The sequence below is a fragment of the Hydra viridissima genome, unplaced genomic scaffold (assembly GCF_058129835.1).
Source record: "Hydra viridissima isolate aposymbiotic clone 2 unplaced genomic scaffold, HvirCarnegie_v1 scaffold_11, whole genome shotgun sequence".
NCBI classification, from domain to species: Eukaryota; Metazoa; Cnidaria; class Hydrozoa; order Anthoathecata; family Hydridae; genus Hydra; species Hydra viridissima.
Genome location: NW_028324310.1, coordinates 918,877 through 940,327, shown reverse-complemented (window position 1 = coordinate 940,327; position 21,451 = coordinate 918,877). Strand labels below are relative to the sequence as shown.

General features: G+C 29.5%; 2 protein-coding genes across 4 annotated transcripts in view; one reads left to right on the top strand and one right to left on the bottom strand.

Annotated features, from left to right (window-relative positions):
• The window catches only part of LOC149881576 (adhesion G protein-coupled receptor G2-like), a 31,032-nt gene extending 28,293 nt beyond the window's left edge, over positions 1 to 2,739 (top strand). For 2 of the 3 annotated variants that reach the window (XM_090067104.1, XM_090067105.1), the window contains 7 exons: positions 368 to 673; positions 854 to 1,061; positions 1,380 to 1,648; positions 1,732 to 1,798; positions 1,892 to 2,109; positions 2,206 to 2,400; positions 2,503 to 2,739. In XM_090067104.1, coding sequence (XP_089923230.1) covers positions 368 to 673; positions 854 to 1,061; positions 1,380 to 1,648; positions 1,732 to 1,798; positions 1,892 to 2,109; positions 2,206 to 2,400; positions 2,503 to 2,561 — 1,322 coding nt within the window. In that variant the 3' untranslated portion in view covers positions 2,562 to 2,739. The remainder of the gene's footprint in view (positions 1 to 367; positions 674 to 853; positions 1,062 to 1,379; positions 1,649 to 1,731; positions 1,799 to 1,891; positions 2,110 to 2,205; positions 2,401 to 2,502) is intronic. The other variant, XR_016445090.1, reaches the window with a different exon arrangement.
• Positions 2,740 to 4,398: 1,659 nt separating this feature from the next.
• LOC149881575 (adhesion G protein-coupled receptor G2-like) lies at positions 4,399 to 21,114 on the bottom strand. Its single transcript, XM_090067160.1, has 10 exons — positions 20,985 to 21,114; positions 19,106 to 19,344; positions 18,069 to 18,367; positions 17,481 to 17,764; positions 17,110 to 17,317; positions 15,077 to 15,345; positions 14,934 to 15,000; positions 14,541 to 14,749; positions 14,261 to 14,443; positions 4,399 to 4,475 (listed from the first exon to the last, which is right to left on the bottom strand). Exons 1-10 carry the CDS (start codon positions 21,112 to 21,114, stop codon positions 4,399 to 4,401), a joined length of 1,965 nt encoding a protein of 654 aa, XP_089923286.1.
• Positions 21,115 to 21,451: the final 337 nt, after the last annotated feature.

Sequence of the window (21,451 nt, the reverse complement as noted above, 5' to 3'; positions counted from 1 at the left end):
AAATTTTTAAGCTTTTCAAAGTTGCATTCTATAATAAGTACTTGTAATAAAGTTGGCAACTAATTTATGCTTCCAGCAACAAACGTTTTTTTGAAGTTCTAAAAAGAGAATAAAATTGCAAAAAGGCGAGATGTTTTATATATAGTATAGTAAATAAAGAATGCGTTCGAGTAAGTACTGAACTCTCTTAACAAGGAAAACTTAAAGTTTTGCTTGATAACCCTGCTTTTTATATCAAAACCCAACTAAAGTGCAAGTTTTTATCACTGGTTTATTCTGAGAGACAAAACTTCTTTTAAAGCGTTATGGTATTATAAATATAATCGATTAAGAGATACTCAGTAAAAGATTATTTTTTATTTTATAGACTTTGAAGAACTTGCTTCTATTTTTATTCCTGGCAGTGCGCTTGCTAATACCGCCAATAATATTTATTCCTTTCTCTATATGAATCCTTATTTTTTCACCACTAATGAAAAACTGTTTATGAAAGATTCAAAGCAGTCATCAAATTCTACTAAATTTGGAGTTGCTGTCAGCACCGTTCTTTCTGCCAGTGTTTTGAATCAATCAATTGAAAGTCTAACAAATCCAATATCCATAAAATTTAAAAAGATTAATCCAAATAATTTAAATGGAATGTTTGATTGCTATTTTTGGAGCGTCAAGTTAGGTAAGTTAAATTGTTTTAATTAGCATTCAAAATTACAGGAATATATTATAGCAGTGTAGAAGGACGCAGTAAAACGAAATTAGGGTTGGTATAATAGATGATAAAATGGTTGCTATGAGAAACAGAAAGAAGCGATTTATTTTGCATTTTAAAGTAGTTTTATTTTATTTCAAAACATAGACAGTTGGTCAAACAATGGTTGCCGCAAACTGAAAGAAAGCGATACTGAAGTTCATTGTGAATGTGATCATCTCACAAACTTTGCACTTATCCTGGATGTATCACAAAGTCATTCAAATCCTAAAGAACTTCAATGGCTGTCTCAGATCGGATGCACAATTTCATTAGTGGGGTTAACGTTATTACTGTTAAATCTGATTCTTTTCAAGTTAGTATCTTCCAAATAGTAATTATCAAATAGAATAGTTAAAATTTGTCGTAAAATACTTAATAAACAAATAACTTAATAGAACTTTGGCAACAGATGATGTATAAGGTAATATCATTTTAATCTTTGATTATATTTTGTTTCAGAGGAACTTTTTGTTTTGTGCCTATATAAGTCATATAATGATAGTTTCTATGAAAGTATTTGATTATCTATGCCACTTTGTAACTGAATATGATAAATTTTATAATAATATGACATTTTAATTCAACATCAATCATGCAAAAACTAAAAGCCTTTAAAATCCCTTTTTTTAAGAAAAATACGACAAAGGTTTCCAATGAAAATTCTCGTTTGCCAGTGCACATCAATATTTTTATTGCTTGTGATATTCCTTGCAGGAGCTAAACGTGGCTCCTCATCTCCGTACTCTTGCCGCATTGTTGCAGGAACATTGCATTACTTTGTCTTGACAACCTTTTGTTGGGCAGCTATTGAGGGAGTAAGTTTGTACCGCGACTTTGTGAAAATTTTTAGAAAAGATGATCCGGTAAAGTTTATGGTTATATCTTCGGTATTTGCTTGGGGTATGTTTTTTTTTCTTTTATTCTTTTTTTTTGGGAGCGTTTGCTATTGCTTCTGTTTCTATTTATTTGATTTTTTTTTTCAGGATGTCCATTAGTTGTTGTTTTAATAACTGCTAGTGTTGCCAACAGTTCCTATATCAATAGTGAGTTGTAAGTTTGCATTTATGGTAGTTGTTAGAACAATGCTCTTCTTTTTTTTTAAATATATTTGTTTAAGTTGGTAATCAAAATCCTGAATTTTAGCTGTATTATCCGAGGAGGCTACTTTTATTTTGGTTTATTGACTCCTGTGGCTGTAATCTTGTTTATGAATATTTCAATTCTTATATTGGTTATGGGTTATATCAGTAAACGTTTAGCGCAAAAGGAAGATTACAATCGCATCATTCGCTCGTGTCGTATTGCATTTGGATGTAGTACCTTACTTGGTTTGACCTGGGTATTTGGATTATTTGCGTTTGGTAGGTTGTTAAAACTTTACACTTTTATCAAAAAGTTTTTTCTATTTTTGGTCTTGTTATTTAAAATACTAAAGTGTTCAATGCTATCAATTTTAGGTGACAAAGGGTACACGTTCCAAATACTTTTCGTCGTATTTAACAGCTTGCAGGGCTTCTTTTTATTTATATTAAATGTTCCTCTAAGCCGTGAAGTTCGTAGAGAATGGCGGCATCTGATAGCAGACGTATGCAACAAGAAAAATAGACGAAGCAAAAGGAAAAGATGTCTTGATAGAGGACATACAAACAATTGTAAGTTTTTAACAAACATTTAAAATGACTAACAAAACTTCTTCCATTTAATGGAGAGTCATGTTTTTCTATCATTTGAATGTTTTATTTTTAAACCATCAGGCTTTGTTTTGGAATCATCAAAGAATAGTATTAACACAAGTTGCACTGATGTGACTTAATACGAAACTATATCCTTCAAGATGTTACTTAAGTAAAAAAGAGAATTTAAGCACATGGCGCAACGCGAAGAACATTTAACACTCGGCAGAAAGCATGCAAACATTCGTTTGAAAACATGTTCATTTGTATGCAATTTTCTTCAATGTTTATATAGATAAATAAAATGTTTAAAAGAAACGCTTCTTTTAATTTCTTAACTTGTAGATCTGACAAAATTATTTGCTTTCACTATTGATTCAAAAACTACCACTTTTTCTCAACTTTGTTAATTTCAAAATAACTCAATTCCTTATAAACTTAAAGTCCCCAAATAAGATTGCTTGTTAATTGAGCACTTGAGCTGATATTGTAATTTCGACACAAGCGATTAATCAACATTTACTCAAGTCGTTTTTACAGAAGCAGAACTAAAATATATTTGCAGAAGTATTGTTTTGTAAATCAAGACTTTCCTTTAGGCATCTAGTTAAAAATTTCTGGGCCCGAATCGTTGAAACAAAAAGGACAATAAATAAAATTATTTGCTCATAATGTCCACGTTATTCATCTAGGCTATTAGACCACTGTTTGTCTACAAACATCTCCATGTTACTTTTAATCAGTGTTTTTGCTAATTAGAGAGTTTCCAAGTTACTTTCACGTATAGGTGTCCTTATTAAATGCAGCTAGATGAGTTTCTTATCAAGCTTATTATTAGTGTAACTGGAAGTCTCGCCCTTTATCGCTCATTATAAAGCAGGCGGATATATATAGATGTACTGAAAATATTCAACTTGCTTTGCTTTACAAAAGAAATATGGTATGACCGAATATTTAAACAAAAATACATATAAGAGTTTGGTACATTTTGATAAACTTAGAATACCATGCAGAAAACAGATAGAATTAATTTCCTCATTCAATTTAACACCTAAATTACTAAAACATGTCAATGTACTAAATTAGTTCTATTGGCAGTGATACGTTGAGTGTCCAAATAAAACCTGCATTGTCCGAATTACAGAGTTACCCTATATTTTTTTAGACCTAAATTGAAAAACGGAAAATTATCTTTGTGGTGAAAGCAATTTTAAAGGGCATGTTCTACTTAATTACACCTTAATTATCCTGCTGAAATCGGAAAAAAAATAGAAGGCCGGTTTAAAAGTCGTATTATCAGTCGGATGGATAAATTTTCTCAAAATAATTTTAATTATAGCGCAATAAATTTTATGTAAATCTCGTACAGGATAAAAAATTTTGCGTTAGCTAAATCTAAACTCTGCTTAACTTACTAAACTTTGAATAAAAAAAACAATATCTATTTTTTCTAACCTGTTTTAAATTTAATAGCTATTGTTATAATGCCTAAAAAATATTTAGCTCTCAAAGTTGTGCTAGTCCTATTCCTAAAAAAATGAGTTGTGTAGCGAAAAATCCTTATAGAACCTTTTTCTCCTTTGTAAAGGAAAATTTTATTTTTGTTGAATTTCAGTTCAATATTTATTTCATTTTGCTGTTGAAAGTTTTAAGTCTTTTTTTAAGCATACTTTAACTCCATATACTTGTATAAAGTTAAAGTATGAACTAAATGAAGAGAAAAATGAAGGGTATTTGATCGGAAGGTGCTACGAGGCAGAGAAGTTGTAAATATAGTAAACCCTCTATCTTTATGTGTCCACCGACATTTTCGATTCTCCTAGCTCTTACTTTCACAACTTTGAAGCGTTTTTCAGCTCAACATCATAAAAGTATGCTCATATCAAAAGCAATGATGTGGGAGTTTATAAACTAATGTAAAGTTATTTTGTCTGACGTTATTAGCGTTTCGAGCTGCCCAACTTGGTTTCAAACAACTTAAACAATAATCGAAATTAAAAGCAAAAAGCGAACACTTCCTTGTGAACTTTCATTTCTTTGTTCAAAGTATAAATCTATTAATAAATACCAGAATATAACATATAATGAAAACTCTTGGAATATAACATTCTGGAATTGAAAGATGTATGATTTTCCTGAGTATGTGAAAACAAATGGTTCAAAAAATCTGGGATAAACTTTGGAAAATAGCTAACATTACAGAGAGAATCTGATAGGAAGTAATAGCTGATTCTGTCGGCGATTTAAGACAGCACTTTCAAAATGATGATGAGATTTTGAATATTGGTGTAACATAGGACGGTACGTGGCAGCGTTAGTGGTTTTTCTCATTGAATGGTATATTTGGAGTACTCATAATGGACAGTGGAAAAATTTTAGATGTTGAGGTGATAAATGAATATGCAGGAGATGCTCTTTAAGTAAGTACCTTGATAAATTATATTCTATTGCTGATACCCAGTGGGAGATAGATGTAAAAATTGATAGATTAGAAAACTTCGTTTGCGTAAAAATAAAATAGAATACTGGTTATTTAGTTGAAGTCAGCAGCGCTCTCTCCACGTGTTCATGTCGCATCTTCTAAGGTTAACAATTGGTACCTCCCACATCGGCCAACAAGTAGTTGGTGGAAAATCAACAGCGAAAAAAGTAATGTCATTACATCTACGAGCCATATCCTGATCTTCTCTTAGAGATTGTATACTAGACTAAATTTGATTGTAAACTAGACTAAATTTCCAAAAAGTCTTGATGGCACAGCACAAAATTCCAACGATCCTTTCAATTGAATAATTTAAGATTGTTTCCCAAAAGTAAAGTTTGTCACGCTGGAATTGCTGTAGATTTTTATCTATGACGTGAACTGCTGTAGTCTGGTATGTATGTTTTAAGTGGAAAAGAAATTTAACTAGTCAAGGAAAAAATTAGTAAAAAAATAAAACCAGCTAATTAATCTTTCTAAACAATTCCCTCTATCCTATTATCAAATTCAGCGTACAGGTCCCAAGACCTAAAATTTTAAAAACCAATCTGTTCTATTTAAAATACATGTAAAACTGTTCTAAATATGTTAGCACAGTTTCATTTTGCCTTTTTTATTCGTTTTTGGTTAAACACGGGTAGCGCAAATACTACATTCTGTTTATTTTAGAGCGTTTTTGGGGTTTAATGCAACAATTATAGTCCAATACAAAATTTATTTTTGTATCACTTTTGATTTTGTAAGTTTGGTTATTACGTTATGTATATATTACTTTATTGAAAATTATGTTTTTTTCTATTTTTTATATTTAAAAGCGGGATTATCCGTTAAGAAGTTTTTTACATTATTTCTCTAAGTCTTATTTTGTCATTTTTGTTATTTGTCTTTTGGCTAAAAAAAAATAGTTTTAAAGAGTATGATTTCATTAACTTTCCAAAAAAGGGTTGTAGAAGAGTTTTATGGATTCCTTCTTTATTCTGTCAACTCAGAAACAAAAATAGAAACACGTAGGCTGCTTCTTTTATATTTGTTTAAGAAGTTTATTTAATATTATGTTATCTATGTTATTGTGAGAACTTCTTCAAAGAAAACTTTGATATTGTACCAAGTGAAATCAAATTAAGTTCTGAAATCACATTAAAAAAATTAATTTTTGAAATCAGATTAACATAAGAAAAACAATAGTGGGGCTAAAGGCTGGTTGCCCAAAAAGGATATCCTATATTGATAGTATACTCTATACATTAAAAATAGTAAAAGAAAATTAAAGTAAAAAAATATTTAAAAGAATTAAAGAGGAAATAATAAGTAGAGGAAAAGAAAAAAAAAAAAGAAGTAATAGAAATTTATACGTAAATTATAAGAAGTAGAGAAAATAAAAAAAAAGTACATAAAATACAAAACTAACACAAATGCGGCAGCAACATTTTGGTCGAAATTGTAAATGCCATTTAGAAAGAATTTTACTATTCAGATATTTGGCCACGCAAGGTGATGAGAGTTCTTCATCAAGGATGATAAAAAATTATGATTTAATGAGTATCTTATATTCAATACAATATACTGTAAATATTAATAGTTTAATATTAAACAACAATAACACAACTCAAAGTTGAGGAAAGGACCATGAGAGTGACTCTTGGGAAGACTCTTGGGAAGAAAGACTTAAAGCTCTCAGATTTGAACAATAAAAAAAAGCTTCCAAATTGTTTAAAGAGCTGTCCATCAGTGATCAGAAGTATTCTCAGATGGGAATGATGTTAATCGTCGCATTTGTCATCAATATCAACTGTAAAGTTTTGTAAGTCTAGTAGTTAGAAAAAGCTAACATATTGCTACTACACCCTTTAATTACAAAATCATATTCAATAACACTGATGACATATTTGTCTTGTGCTTCTTGACATTCAGATTCATCGTTGATGGGTTAAATTATAGTGAAACAATTAGTCATTTACAATTGCCAGAGCGAGTTTTCTTAAAAATAATGAAATGTGTTCAAATTTCTCAAAAATATGTTCATTTCAGAATTAATTATGGCAAGAAAGTGTTTACTCACTTTCACCTTAAAACTAGACATGAAAATTTTCAATATCATCTCCAAATTTAGTTTAGTAAAGTTACTTTGTCAACAGTTCTCTAAAACACATACGACTTATTGACACATTTTATAACTCATACGTTTTGAATATTAACATCGGTTTAAAGTAAACAAATAATCTTAAGGAATGCTACATTGTTTTATTCCTACTTTTCTTCGAATAAATTACTTCACAAACTCATTTGCTAAATTTTTTAGTTTTTTTTTGTTTGGAGTTTTTTTTATTTTAAGAAAGCTGTCCATGTACCATTTGAAGTTTTCTTGACTCTACTCACCTTTCTGCTTTTTTGAATAGGAAATTAAAAAATGATTTAATGTGATAATAGATTCTCCATTGCTCATAAGTTTTAATACTAAAAATAAATTACTTAGACTTCTTTTCAAGTTAATATTTTGAGGGGTGCTATTTTTCTTATTTATAGTTTCTGGTTTTGTTAAGGATTTGTTTTCTTACGTATGCTAAGAATGCCACGTGTTTATTCTATTAGATTGCCTTTCCTTAAGTGTTTGGATGCATGTCTCTCGTGGAATTGTATTATTTTAATTTGCGTATGGTTCTTATATGGTTTGTAGATGGTGCGTGAATGGTTTGTGTAATTGGTCGCGTAATGATAGAAACTGACTTTTTACTCTAGATTGACGTAAAACTTTAACAATAAATTCTTAATACATATATTAGCAATATGCTTACTGCATATTGTTAATATATGCATTAAGAACTTATTGTCTTTTAAAGTAATTAAATTTATTTAAATTTTGAACTCATACTTTATCTTTTAATTTTCTACAAATACATTAAGACGCAATCAAATGTTATTGAAAATAATTTCCCCTAACATCTTTGGGACTCACTCCTAAAATGTCTACTAATATTTTTGGCCCCATCATGCGTGACGTCGAAAACTAATAAACATTTGCTACCTGAAATCTTTTATTTAAAAATATTATATACAAGTGTGAGAATGGAAAACAAAAGAAATTATAAACAAAATTTGTAAGTTTTATTCCACTCAAACGTATAACGTATTCGTACACATGTACAACTGCATGAAAAACAACACAATTACACTATTAAAGTTTAAAATGTTTTTGTATGAACGACCAGAATATCAATTGTAACTACACTGATATAATGATAATAGTTTAAGTTCTGTAGCTAGTAATGATTTTTAAAAGTGGAGACCAATATGAAAAAAAGTCCATCAAAACATAACTGGTAAAATCTGTTTTTGAGAATAATGATTCAGAATTCGAAAAAAAATCACTAAATGAAGATAAAATTCAATTTCTATGGTGGAACAACACCTGATTTATAAAATATCTGCGGACGAATGGGAAATGAACGGTTAAGAAAATCTGAGAAGATTTTATTTGAGAATTGATAGAAAGATTTTTTTGGAGATTTTTTAGAAAAGAGGTTTTGGAAAAAGAGAAAAGATATTTGAAAAAATTAAGTACAGAAAAATAAAAAAATAAAGGGATGTTCTCAAACAAGTTATATATTTTTAAAATAAAATAGCCCTAGTATTCATTGACAATTTGGCCATGAGCTCGTTAGTGATTAGAGAATATTTTTGATTGACTTGGTTGTATGATATTTTATGTGTTTGTAAAGAATATACTTCAATAAAATATTTTAGAGTACTTATTAAATAAGAAGTGAAAGACCATTAGAAAGTACCATTTTAATTCATATTTTGATTGAAGAATTATTTTATCCTTGTTAATTGTATTAAGATTAACTTGTTAAATTTTATGTAGGTAAAAAAGTTAAAAGTTGCCTACCGTTATAAGAACTACATACGAACCTTTAGTGAACCACGCACACCCACACAACACTGAGAGCAACCAAATAATCAAATCATAAACAACCAAACATCTAACAAAGCGACTATATTTCGCGAAGACTAAATATATCTCCGTACTAATCAAATCACGGTCCCTTTCACAATCAAAGTATAGCTTTTAACTTTTTGAACCATTTTAACATTTTAAACCATTTTAAAGATTTATATTTAAAACAAATATTTTGTAAAATGATTATTAAAAACAATTATGTTAAATTCAACTTTTTGTTATGTTTTAATTTCAATCAATTCTCGAAATGGTTCGTAAAATGATAAAAGAAAGATAGATAGACCTGCTGCACCAAAGTAATTATTGAAAGCAAATGTAAAGTTTAAAAAATAGACTACTGAATGTATTAGTTTGCAAGTTTGGCATTGATTGAACAACTTTAAAAAGATATTTTCGTTTATAAAAACTCTATCCAAATGATTTTTTTAAGTCAATTATATATATGTTTTTGCGGCAGAAGACAAGGAGAGTTTATCAACCGACACGTTTAAAGGCATAAAATTTTGCTATGAAAGCTGTTAAGAACTACGGGTATTTCCACCTCAAAAATTCTAAATGTCATCATGCATTTCAGAATGGTTTGATTTTCAGATATCCGAGAGAAATAATTACAAAATAGTCAATCTGAGAACTGCAAAGTATGAAGAAGAAGTCATTACGTTTTAAGAAGAAAATATTTTTCTTAAAGTAAAAACGAAATCGATTTCTTAAGTATGCAATTGGAGTTAAACAACATTAAAGAAAGAGATACACATTACTTTTGAAAAATATTCACCGATAAAATTTCACAGAATTCCGAAACACCAACGTCTTTCTATAGCAAAAAATAAGCTAAAAAATATAAACAAAGCATTCGAACAAAACTTTAAACTGAAAAAAAATCTCTTGCACATATACACAGTGCACATGTATATTGTTAGTGATACAGAACTGAGACAGAAATCACCGCGATCTTTATAAGTTACAAGTGATAAAAGTAATGCTAAATAAATATGTATAAATTTATTTAGGCCATTTAATATGAAAAAAAAAATCAGATAGATATAACCAAACTTAACTGCTAACACTGACTTTAATGTCTTGGTCCAGAAAGTACGCTGCTGAATACTGTGACTTAACAAAATCAATAACACTTATAGCACAAGACTTCAAAAAAATAGCTATTTTTTCAATCAATCTAATAAAATGGGTATGTGAAACAACGTTAAAAGAAGCCGGTTTTTTATCATGATGACGAGTTACTTAAGCGAATGGCGGGAATTAAAGACCAAAAAAAATTGCTTAAACCATCAAATGCACAAATTTTTTGTACAATAAACCCTAAAAAACTTGCATATAGCATTCAAAACAAAGTTTCCGACCGAAAAATTGGTTTTTCAAAGTTTTGTAGTTTAAAACGCAAGTCGTCCATTGACAAGTAAAACTCATTAAGTGACACTGCAGCTAATTGCACTTAATGAGTTTTACTTGTCAATAGACGAAATGGTATGTTACACCAGGGTCATCTGGAACCCATTCAGTTTTTATCTGTGCCTTTCACCAAAATACAATTTCGTTTGTAAATCCAATCAAATGGGGTTTACTTTCAAAGAATTAATTTGAGAGCAATGTATGCAATCTAAATTAAAATGAGTGCGTGATTCATACAAGCCAAAGTTGTCAAAGAGTATATTCTTTAAAAGTATTCCTGGATTTAAAACATTACGATTACATGAAGGAAATCTATTCGATGGAAAACTACTGATACAAAGGGATGCTGTGTGAAGCAAAAAAGACATATTGACACAAAGACATAATGACAGGTATAAAACTCTTATATCACCAAGTGTTAAACAAAATGTTTGAAAGAAAAATTAAAAAAATGAATCTTGCATAGCTTGATAAGCTCTGCATTTGTCGTTCAAAATGAAATTCAAAGTTATCATTGGATCAAAATTGGATGCAACTTTTATTCTTTCATCAAAATTGGATGCAACTTTCATAGTATTTTTTTTTTTTAATTAAATGAAATGGAGTATTCTTCTTTGATACAGAGAACAGTTATTATAAAACTTGTTTTGTGTAAGAAGTTCTCACTTAAAAATAACTAAAACAAAACTATTTTTAGATGGTGGTGCTACACAATATAAAAATCACAAAAATGTTGCTATAAAAAATTTTAGTCATAAAATTTAATTCAATATTGATGCAGAGTGGACGTTTTTTCCACAAGTCACGGAAAGTCGTCATGCAATGGAAAAGAAACAGTTGTATACAGACTAACAGCTAAATCTTGTTTGCAAAGAACATTTAAGTGATCAGATTTTATATAGTGATAATATACTCAACTTTTGGAGTCGTAACGTTAATGATACTTTCAATAAGTTTTTTAAAAAATTTGAATGAAGATTGCTTTCTAAAAAGTAAGAAGTTTAAATATGTTTAGCCCAAGTTTGAAAAAAAAAAAAAAGCAACATAAGTTTAAAATCAATATCTTGAAACTTAATGATTTTATTTTATGCCGTTATAATACCTTTTATTTGATTGGAATGATGGAAAAGTATAATTTTCTTAAATTAGATCAAGAAACAGGTAGATTCTGATGACATAATGGCCCGTAAAAAAGAAAACCCGATCATAATCTTCATCTTCTCAACTAACATATCAAGTTGGTAATAATACTTGTTGCTGGTAAAACTGGTTTGCTAATTTTTGAAGACAATGGCACACTTGCTTCGGCATGATCAAGTAACTGCAAAGTAATGGAATTCAAGAAGTTTAAAATTTAACTCAGATGCCATTAACAGCGACATTTGAAGAGCAGGTTGCATTATAACGTTTTGTTGCTCTGCATTATGACAAAAAGCAAATTATATATACGTGTCTGCTTTAAAAAAAAAATTGTTAATGAGCTCTGAATTACAAGGCAGTTTCAAACGCACAAAAAAAAACAACTATCAATTGGCAGTTTTGCTAAGTGAAGTCTCCTCTTTCAAAACCTATTAGAGCTTATCAAAATAAAACGTGGAAACCTAAATGAAAGTAATTACTTACTCAAAAGGTATCAAACATCAAGCTCTTTATCATCTTGCATGATTTATGTTATCATCCCATGTTGTTCTTAGTTAAAGCACCATTAGTGACATCCAAATGCATAAATGTTTAAATTTAACTTATAGTTACTAAATTTGACAACAGTCTATTTCACTAACCTGTTTAGAACCATTTAACCATTTATTCATTTCATGATCATAACGTGAGAATGTTATCAGTTTGCAAGATTATAAATTTAAAAAAAAAAAAGAGATTGACACTGTAAAAAGTAAATTACAAGTTAACTATAAGTTTAGTAATTGGTAGAATGACCTTTACAATCAATAACTGCTAAAGTTGGCACCTTTTCATCACCTTAGGAAAATCCTATTTATTCTAACAATCCAAATGCTTTGATAAAAATTCAATGAGAGTAAAATCAGGATTTTATGATTACTAAACTTTAGTCAAGACCACTATTTTTAAGTTAGGGAATACTAAGTTTAAAAACTCTTTCACGATTCAGTATTTTTTGGATTGTTATTCTGCTCTTGATTAAGACAGAGGAGGCAGGGGGAATTTGTAAATCCATCATGTGTATCATTTCTGATTGTTTGATTTGAAAAACGTTGTACAAAATGCTTGTCAATCATTTTTCGTGGGCTTCCTCACTATTATTCTCCTGGAAGTAGACAAAAAAACTTAAGAGACATAGCGGGTGCTAATCCAATTGGAGCTGATCAAGTGGTATCGTCATTTTTGACTTCCAAAGAGGAATCTCCTCGTGGGAAGTTAAATTAAAATCAAAAAAGTGGAAAAAAGGAGAAAGAAGATTTTTTAACTCTATGATCGAACTTTCTTTTTCGTTTTTCTTTTCAGTTAAAGATTTAAAAGCAGGCCTTAACAATTTCTTCGATTATAGGATACAACAACTCTTTAAATTCAACAGATTATAGGGCTCTTTAACAATAGAAAGATGAAACTTGGATCACCTCTAGATCAATCAGCCCAATTCGATTTGTAGAGTAGATATTTTTATAAAAATTCGCTTTAGGTAAGTAGAAGCTTGTTAATATCTTTACAGTAACTAGTTTTTGTTCGTCTGACAGCGATGTGGAACGCCAAGTTGTTTTCTGTCTTTGCATTAGCAGTTTAGTGATAATTTCCGGGCATCTAGGTAGCTAACAGACACTACTATTTTGGAATTAGGAATAGAAGGAGGAACTCCTGAGAGATATAAACAAGTTACAAGAACTCTCTGAAAAAGAAAAAATTGAAAAAATGAAGAAAACAGCCATAGGGCTCTTCTGTGAACAGGCTTCAAAGCTCCTCTACCTTTCAAAGTTAAATCCAATCAAATAAATAATTCCTTCAATTGTCGATTTATGAGGCTTGCAGATATTGCGTTAAACCGATACTAAATAAAAGAAATGTTTATTTTAAAAAATTGAACAATTATTGCTTTTAATTAAGCAATAATTGTTCAATTTTTTTAATTGAAAAATTATTGCTTAATTAAAAATTTCAAAAATATTTAAATAAAATTAGGCATCGATTTATTTTTAAATTGTTGATGTCTTTTTATTTACTTTTGAAGGAATCGCAACCTTTAATGGATTGTTATTGCAGCTGTTGTTATTAATTACGGTGATTATTGGCTGCCGTTATTCTTTGGTTGGTTAAAATCAATGTAACTACCACGTAGTATGTGAATTAGCTAAAACACAATCTCATGACAACATTAACTAAAAAATCCCAACTTCATCATATGATGCAAGTCATTTTCTGGAAATCTGATCCTTTTTCTGGTAAATAAATTTGCTGCTTACAAACCAATATGCCTCTGTTTAAAATACAGGCATCAAGGTACATAAGCATAATTTAAAATAAAGCACTAATGAGGGACAGGAGTTTGAATTAAATAATTAACAAATGAAGGTAAAAATTCATAACGTGAACCGGTGCTACAGTTGTTGTTTGAATCCTTCCCGTTGGAATCTGTTAAAAATACCTACAAGTTAAAAAGAATAACAGAGTTTCTTTTAAATTTTTTATTCAACTTAACATTAATATGGAAAAAATCTATACAAATCAACATTATATTTCAAAACGAATGTTTGCATGCTTTTTTGCCGAGTGTCCAGTTTTCTTCGCGTTGAACAATGTGCGTCTTATCTGCGTCTGTAACATTTTAATAAATTCGGTCTTCAATTAAGTCACATCACTGCAAGTTGAGCTAAAACTATTCTTTGATGGTTCCGAAATAAAACCTGATAATTAAAAAGAATATTAAAAAAAAAAACGAACGTTGTAATTAGGTGTTTAAACTTTCCATTTAAAAGCTGAAACAGTTTTGTTAGACTTTTTTACTCTCTACAAAAGCTTACCTTTGTTATTAATTCCATTGTCAAGACAATTTTTCCTGCTATGTTGATTCCTTATCCCTTCTATTAAATGACGCCACTCAGTCCGAACATCAGGATTTCGAACAATATACAGTATAAATAAAAAGAAACCCTGCAAGCTGTTGAGTATGACAAAAAGTATTTGGAAAGTGTACTCCATGCAGCCTAAAATCGAGAGCGTAAAATACTTAAGCTATGGAACTAATAACTCCACAATTAAAAGAAATTTTTATGACAATAGGAAAACTTTCTAACAACCTACCAACTGCGAAAACCCATGTTAAACCAAATGAGGCACTGCATGTAAATGCAATACGACACGAGTGAAGGATGCTTTTGTAATCATTTCCTTTCGTGTGATGTTTTTTTATTTCAATCATCACCAGCATGAAAACGAAAAAGTTTATTAACAAGATTACAGCCACAGGTGTTAGCAAACCAAGATAAAAGTAGTTTCCTTGGATGATACAGCTAAAAATTACAAACTAATTAACTGATAAACTGCAACAAAACGAATGCATTTAAAAGTTAGTTTACTAAAAAGCTAGTTTACTAAAAAATCAAGAAGAACTATTAAAATGTTTATCCTGTCTTTTTTAGCTTTGCGTTAAATAAAAAAAGACTGTTCTAACAGCCTTCGAAAATATAAACTTACAACTCACTACCGATATAGGAATTGTTGGCAGTACCACCAGTAATTAAAACAGCAACCAGTGGAAATCCTAAAAAATAATTAAATGAGAAAATGGAAACACAACTACAGAAAATACTCCGAAAAAAAAAGAAAAAAAAACTTACCCCAAGCAAATACTGAAGATACAACCATAAACTTTACAGAATCATCTTTTTTGTATTTCGTCACAAACTTGTGGTACAAATTTACTGCCTGAACAGCTGTCCAACAAAAGGTAGTCAACACAAAGTAATGCAACATTCCTGCCATGATGCGGCAGGAATACGGAGATGAAGAGCCACGTTTTGCTCCAGCAAGGAATATCACAAGCAATAAAAATATTGATGTGCACAGGCAAATGAGAATTTTCATTGGAAGCTTTTGTCGTAGTTTCCTTAAAAATAGAGACCCTCAACTTTTTTTAAGTGTTCACAAAAACCATGTTCAAGGAATTGCTGTAATATTTTGACACATTGTTTTATTATCATATAACTTTATCATTTTTTTATAAAAATTGTCGTATTATCATGTAAATTGCTATATAAGTTGTCATATTATTGTGGGGAGGGAAGATGAGGAAAGTTTAAACATTATCTTTAAGTTTTACCCGACTCAAACACGCTACATTCGAACGATGAAAAGAGCGAGTCAACCAAAAACACCAGGTGGACACATATGTCTAATAACATGAAAAATGAATAAGTCTCACCTTAATGATTAAAACTGCTTTCGCAAACATGAATTGAAACACAATGATATGATTTTAATTAGTAAAGTTCTAGAAAGTTCTGTAGCCACTCTGATGTAAAGACTAATAAAAAGAAAACTAGTAAAACTTGTTTTAAAGAATACCATGACTCAGCAGTTGAAAATAAAGTACTGAACGAACTTGAAGAGAAAAAAAAGAAATCTATTGTCTGGACGGGAACTCAAAATAACACCTGCGGACAGATAGAAAAGGAACGGTTGAGAAGATTTTTTTAGATTTTTTTGAGAGAGATTTTTTTTTAGATTTTTTTTGGAGCCCTCTCTTTGGAGAGATGATTCGGGAAGGTTTTGATGAAGTGTTTTAAAGAGAGTTTTGAACTTTAAAAGAGGATTTTATGAAAAAAAAGGATTTTTGAAGATTTAAAGAGAATTTAATGAAAAGAATTTATGGACAATTCAAAGAGGAATTTATGAGAAGGATTTGGTAAGGAAATGTATTTGAGTAACTTTCAATATGCGTTATTATAAGTATTAATGTATTGTTATTTGTATGAGTTAATATTAAGAGAATATATATATTGATGAGAAATAATTGAAAATATTGATTAAGAAAAAAATAAATAAGAGATGAAAAACCAATCGTAGGTATATTTGTTTTTGTTTGCATTTTGAGTAAGGCAATATTATTATTATTAGTAATTTGATTATTGCTTTATGCGTTAAAAATTGTTATTAAAAAGTCTGATGCTCCTATCGCGCGTCTAAATTATTCTGCTTCACTCTATCCGCATCACCATCGTCACATTAATCACATTTAACATCATTAATATAAAATATAAGTTTTAAATAAAATCCACCGCACTCACAATATTATATAAACTGTCGATTACATAAAAAATTTCTCATGATCATAATAATTATCATGCAATATAAATGTAAATTGTCAAATTATCTTTTAATTTGCAATATTTATAAAATGGTGAATTATTACATATATTGTCATAATTATCTGTAAATTGTTATATATGATTTATAAGTTGAGATGTTTGAAAAAATATTTAAACTGTTTGTTTTGTTTTGCCACGAAACGCCCAAAGCAAACGGTAACAATAGACCAAAAAGAGCTAGCAGTAAGATTAATGGGCAGAGCTACATAAGAAGTCTGCAGGGATTCCGAAGATAAAAGGAATTTCTGGACAGAATATTAGGAAGTTAAAAAAAAACAAAACCTTATAACAAAGACGGTTTTACGAATGAAGAAAAACTTCCTTTTACTTGTTGAATTGCTCCACATTATTATTGTGTCATGTGCGACGCTTCAGTTGACGTGTGAATTGACGTGTGGGAGAAATGACTTTGGAACAAATAATTTGCTTATGGTATACTCTAAAACAAATTATTAGCTTGTTTAAAAGTATTTTTTGTCAAATAGTTCCTTGTTTTTACTTACTTTAAAAATATCAGATTTATGAGTGTTAAAAACAATCCCACTAACGAAATAGTGCATCCAATCCAAGAGACCCATTTAAGCACTGGAGGGTTATAATTGCTTTGTGATACATCCAGGATAAGTGCGAAGTTAGTGAGATGATTACATTCGCAATGAACTTCGAGACTGCTTTCGTTTAATTTGCGGCATCCGATATTTGACCACGCATCTATATTTTTAAATATAATCAAGAAAAAATACACTTTTAAGCGCATTTTTTTAGGGATTGCATTTTTTATTACCAAACTGATGCATAACATTAACATTTTTCTTATCATATCTACATCCTCTACCTATTTTAGAAAGCAAGTTAGCAAAACTATGAAACTTACCATACGTGACGCTCCAAAAATAGCAATCAAATCTTCCTTCTAACTTTTTTGGATTAATCTTCTTAAACTTTATGGAAATTGGGTTTGTATGATATTTAATAGGTTGATTAATAACACTTGCAGAAAGAACAGTGCTGACAGCAACTCCAATTTTAGTAGTATTTTGTGACTCCTCTGAATCTTTGATGAACAGTTTCTCATGGATGGTGAAAAAATGAGGTTTGGTATAGAGAAAAGAATAAATGGTATTGGAGGCATTAATAAGCGCATTGCCAGGAATATGCCTGTTAAATAAACAAAAATGCCTGTTAAATAAACAAAAATCTTTTACTGAGTATCTTTCAATTGATGACATTTGTTTTTTTTGTAATAAATAAAAGAACATTTGTCCTTCAAAATAATCCAGGAAGAAACACTTGCACTGTAGTTTTGTTTGTAGATTTCGCTTAAAAAAGCAAGGTTACCTATCATGCAAATTTTTTAGTTTCGCAAATACATACTAAATTAGAGCTAGTTTGTTGTTAAAATAAGAAGACATAACGATAACATCTTACAAGTACAAATTGCAAATGCCCAATTTAGAAAAACTTACAAGTTTCAGGTATTGTGTTAAATATAGTAACTTTTTTTTCTTCTCCAACATCTTTGTATGCGACAATATAAACATCTTGTCTTTCTACAACGCCTATACTAAATGCAATGTTGCTTTTTGAAACATTATATTCCATTTTGTTATACTCTTTAAGTTCTTTAGCGATCAAGATTGCTAGCGAATCAAGAGTAGACAAAATATTTCTTGATGAATTGTATTCAGTTTGGGATCCAGAAAGTAAAGAGATGTTAACTTCTAGAATTTTATCAACCAAGTTAATAATTCCGACTGAAATCTATAAAACATATCAAACATCTACAAGTACAGCGATGAAAACCTAAAACCAAAAAAAAGAAAACTCTTCTAAAAATGACACAACTTTTTGATGGATAATCGAGTAGAGAAACTTATTTTTTGTAGTTTTCTAGATACAGTTAATTGAAGGAACATTTTAGAGCGCAGGCTATGAATAAACGTAGTAGTAAAATTATTGTACTGGCTTAGAATCATAAGCAACTTCAAAAGCCAAAAGTAGTCTGAACTAATCAAACTCATTGTAAAACTTATCTAAAAAGCACGTCAATTTATAAAACTAGCTCAGAATGACTTTGTCAAACGTAATTCCAGTATAGGTTTTTAATTGATAAACTATTAACATATTAGCTATATTATTCTCTCTAGAAGCTTGGTTTAAATTTTTTGAAAATAAAAATCTTTGAGCGCTGGTACCAATAAACAGTAAGCAAGATCACTTCTTATTTTTATCTGTTGACAATGACGGTTGATTTTAATATTTGATTGAATAGCGTTTAAACTACTATGAATTTAATTAAAAAGTGTGGAAATCTTTCTCGGTGACCAAAATTTAAATGGTCATTTAATTTGTTTAAAATGAAACAAGTAGACATTGAATTTTAATATTTATTTATGTTTGTACTCTCTTCTAAAGTATTTAATTTTGAAGTACCTCATTGCTCTTCAAAGATTAATTTTAGACAGTGATTTGTAATCTAGTTTAACTTTAATCTGCTACGCTAGGTGCTGGTAAAGATGCTGCAAACCGAATAGGTAAAAAGTCATAACATGTTGGTAAAATTGTTGCAATAGACGTGGGTAAAAAGATGATAGACAAAGCAGCATCTAAATTGTTGACAACAAAATCACAATCTATATCAGAAAAGTATGCTGGAATACCCATGGAATAATCTTTGTCTAATGAAATAGATAATAAAGCAAATGGTATTTTGGAAAAAAATGTCAACAATGCAGTATCTAACGAACAAAAGTTTATAAATTCAAAAAAAGGTTTAATAGATATTTATGCGTTATGTTATGTTATGGTTGTGAAATGAAGAGAATAATAGATGTTAAAAAGTTAGTATGTAAGTTGAATATATCTAATAGACCAAAAGAATCATATAAATCCAATAAATCAAAGAAGTATTCTGTTCCAAACATTGTTTAACTTTAAAAAAAAAACATTTTTTCAATAATGAATAAAAATGGGACTTTGCAATGATAAATATAAAAATACAATACTTCTTCTGTTGTTATAAAAATTGTTGAAGTAACTTTCAAAGGATATGAAGTATTAAAACTTGAAGGTATAGAGCATGGCTTTCAGAAAGTGGTAGGAAAATTATCAAAAAAAAACATGGAAAAAGGCGAGAAATGATTATCTCAGCTCAGATATTGTACAACAGCAAGATTACAGCTAAAACCAAAAACTTTAAAAAACTCATTCAATTTAAACATTTGCAAAACGTATATGTAAATTAAAAACAAAAATTATTTTCACTGCTTTTGATTTGTTTTAAATGAGTTAAAAATTTTTTTCTTGAAATTATAAGAATAAACATTTTAAATTTTATTGAAGTCTCGCTAAAAGATGAAAGTATTCGGTCATAAGAATGTTGCTTATATAAGCCAGATAATAGTACAAACTAAATAGGCCTGGTATTGTAGGTATTAACATTGAATCACAGGATATGTATACTCATCCAAGAGAGAGTTATCTGATATTTGAAGGTAAACTAACTAAAGCTACTAGAGAAGATTATGCTAATGCTGATAATGCAACTCTGACTATTAATGGTTTGATTTTTTTTTTTAGTGACATCAAGCGTCAGCAAAGTGGTCAGCAAATTGAATTACACACCTGCCCGGAGAGCCTCAAAACATAAAAGTCATGCTCAAAAAATAAAACCAATTGGGTTTGGTAGCCCATGCACCCATGTTTAAAAAAATAAAAAAACTGAAATCATCTGCTTACGTCCAAGGAAAAAAAAAAGATTTTGATTTTTTGGATTTTTTTGTTCCTTTCTTTATCGCCCGGAGAGCCTCAAACCACAAAAGACACACTCAAAAATAAGAAACAAATAATAAAACTGATATTACTGTAATTGATATGCATCGTCTATGCATAGAGGCTTTAAAAATAAAAAATTAAGCCATCAGCCAATATGTATATAGGAAATCATTGTTACTTTGAACTTGTCAGTCATTTTGACCTTACTTTTAATGGAAAAGATTTCTTTAACCACCATTTTTTCTTTGAATTTGAATCATTTCTAAACTTAAAACACTATCACAAAATAAAAAAAACTGTTAACATAGTGTCTATAATTAAACTTTGGCAAAGGCTGTTTCAAAATTCTAAATAATATAGGTTTTATTTACTGTGGATTTTTTTCATAATATACAATTACACACAGGTTAAACAAATAAATATTTAAAATGATTTAATCTCATCAATAAATTTTTTAATCAGTTTAAATAAATCCATAGGTATTTTCTTAGTTAATTTTTTTTTGTCACAAACACTTATTCTAAAGTAGCAAGGTTTCAATGTTCATTAAAGATGCAACAGACATATTTCACCTTAATGTGCTTGCTATTGTATTCAACCACACATCTTTCAAGCCAATTTCCATATTGTGGATGTAATTTTGAATATTTGTATCTTTGCCACTGAACAGAAAAATCGTGATGAAGAGCTTCTAAAGATTGTTCACTGAAAGGACCAAGGAATTTTTTCTTCATTCTGATAAAATCATCAATGTGAAAAAAACGGTGTGCACTTTTGGGGTAACACTTAAAAATCCTAGACTTAAAAAAGATGTCCGAAATTCTTCAATTTTTTTTTTCATATTCTTTGTCAATGACCTTTCCAAAGCAGGCTCTAACAACAGCACTGAATATTTTCAATGCATCAATGATGGCCAAAACTGATGAATCTAGGTTCTCAAAGAGCTGATCTATCACTTCAATATTTTTCAGGAGTTTTTGGCAATCATTGCCAGCAAATTGTTCGCCATAATATGGTTGGATTGTGATGTTGAGTCTTTTTGGCCACTCATCTGCTTCTGGCAATGCTTCT

Excerpts from the sequence above, each read along its gene's own strand:
- LOC149881575 (XM_090067160.1), bottom strand. The coding sequence starts at position 21,114 with ATGAAGAAAAAATTCCTTGGTCCTTTCAGTGAACAATCTTTAGAAGCT. Across the intron at positions 17,318-17,480 it reads TTTTTGGAGCGTCACGTATG|ATGCGTGGTCAAATATCGGA; the intron begins GTAAGTTTCATA and ends TTAAAAATATAG. Across the intron at positions 4,476-14,260 it reads CAATGGAATTAATAACAAAG|ATTTATACTTTGAACAAAGA; the intron begins GTAAGCTTTTGT and ends ATTTATTAATAG.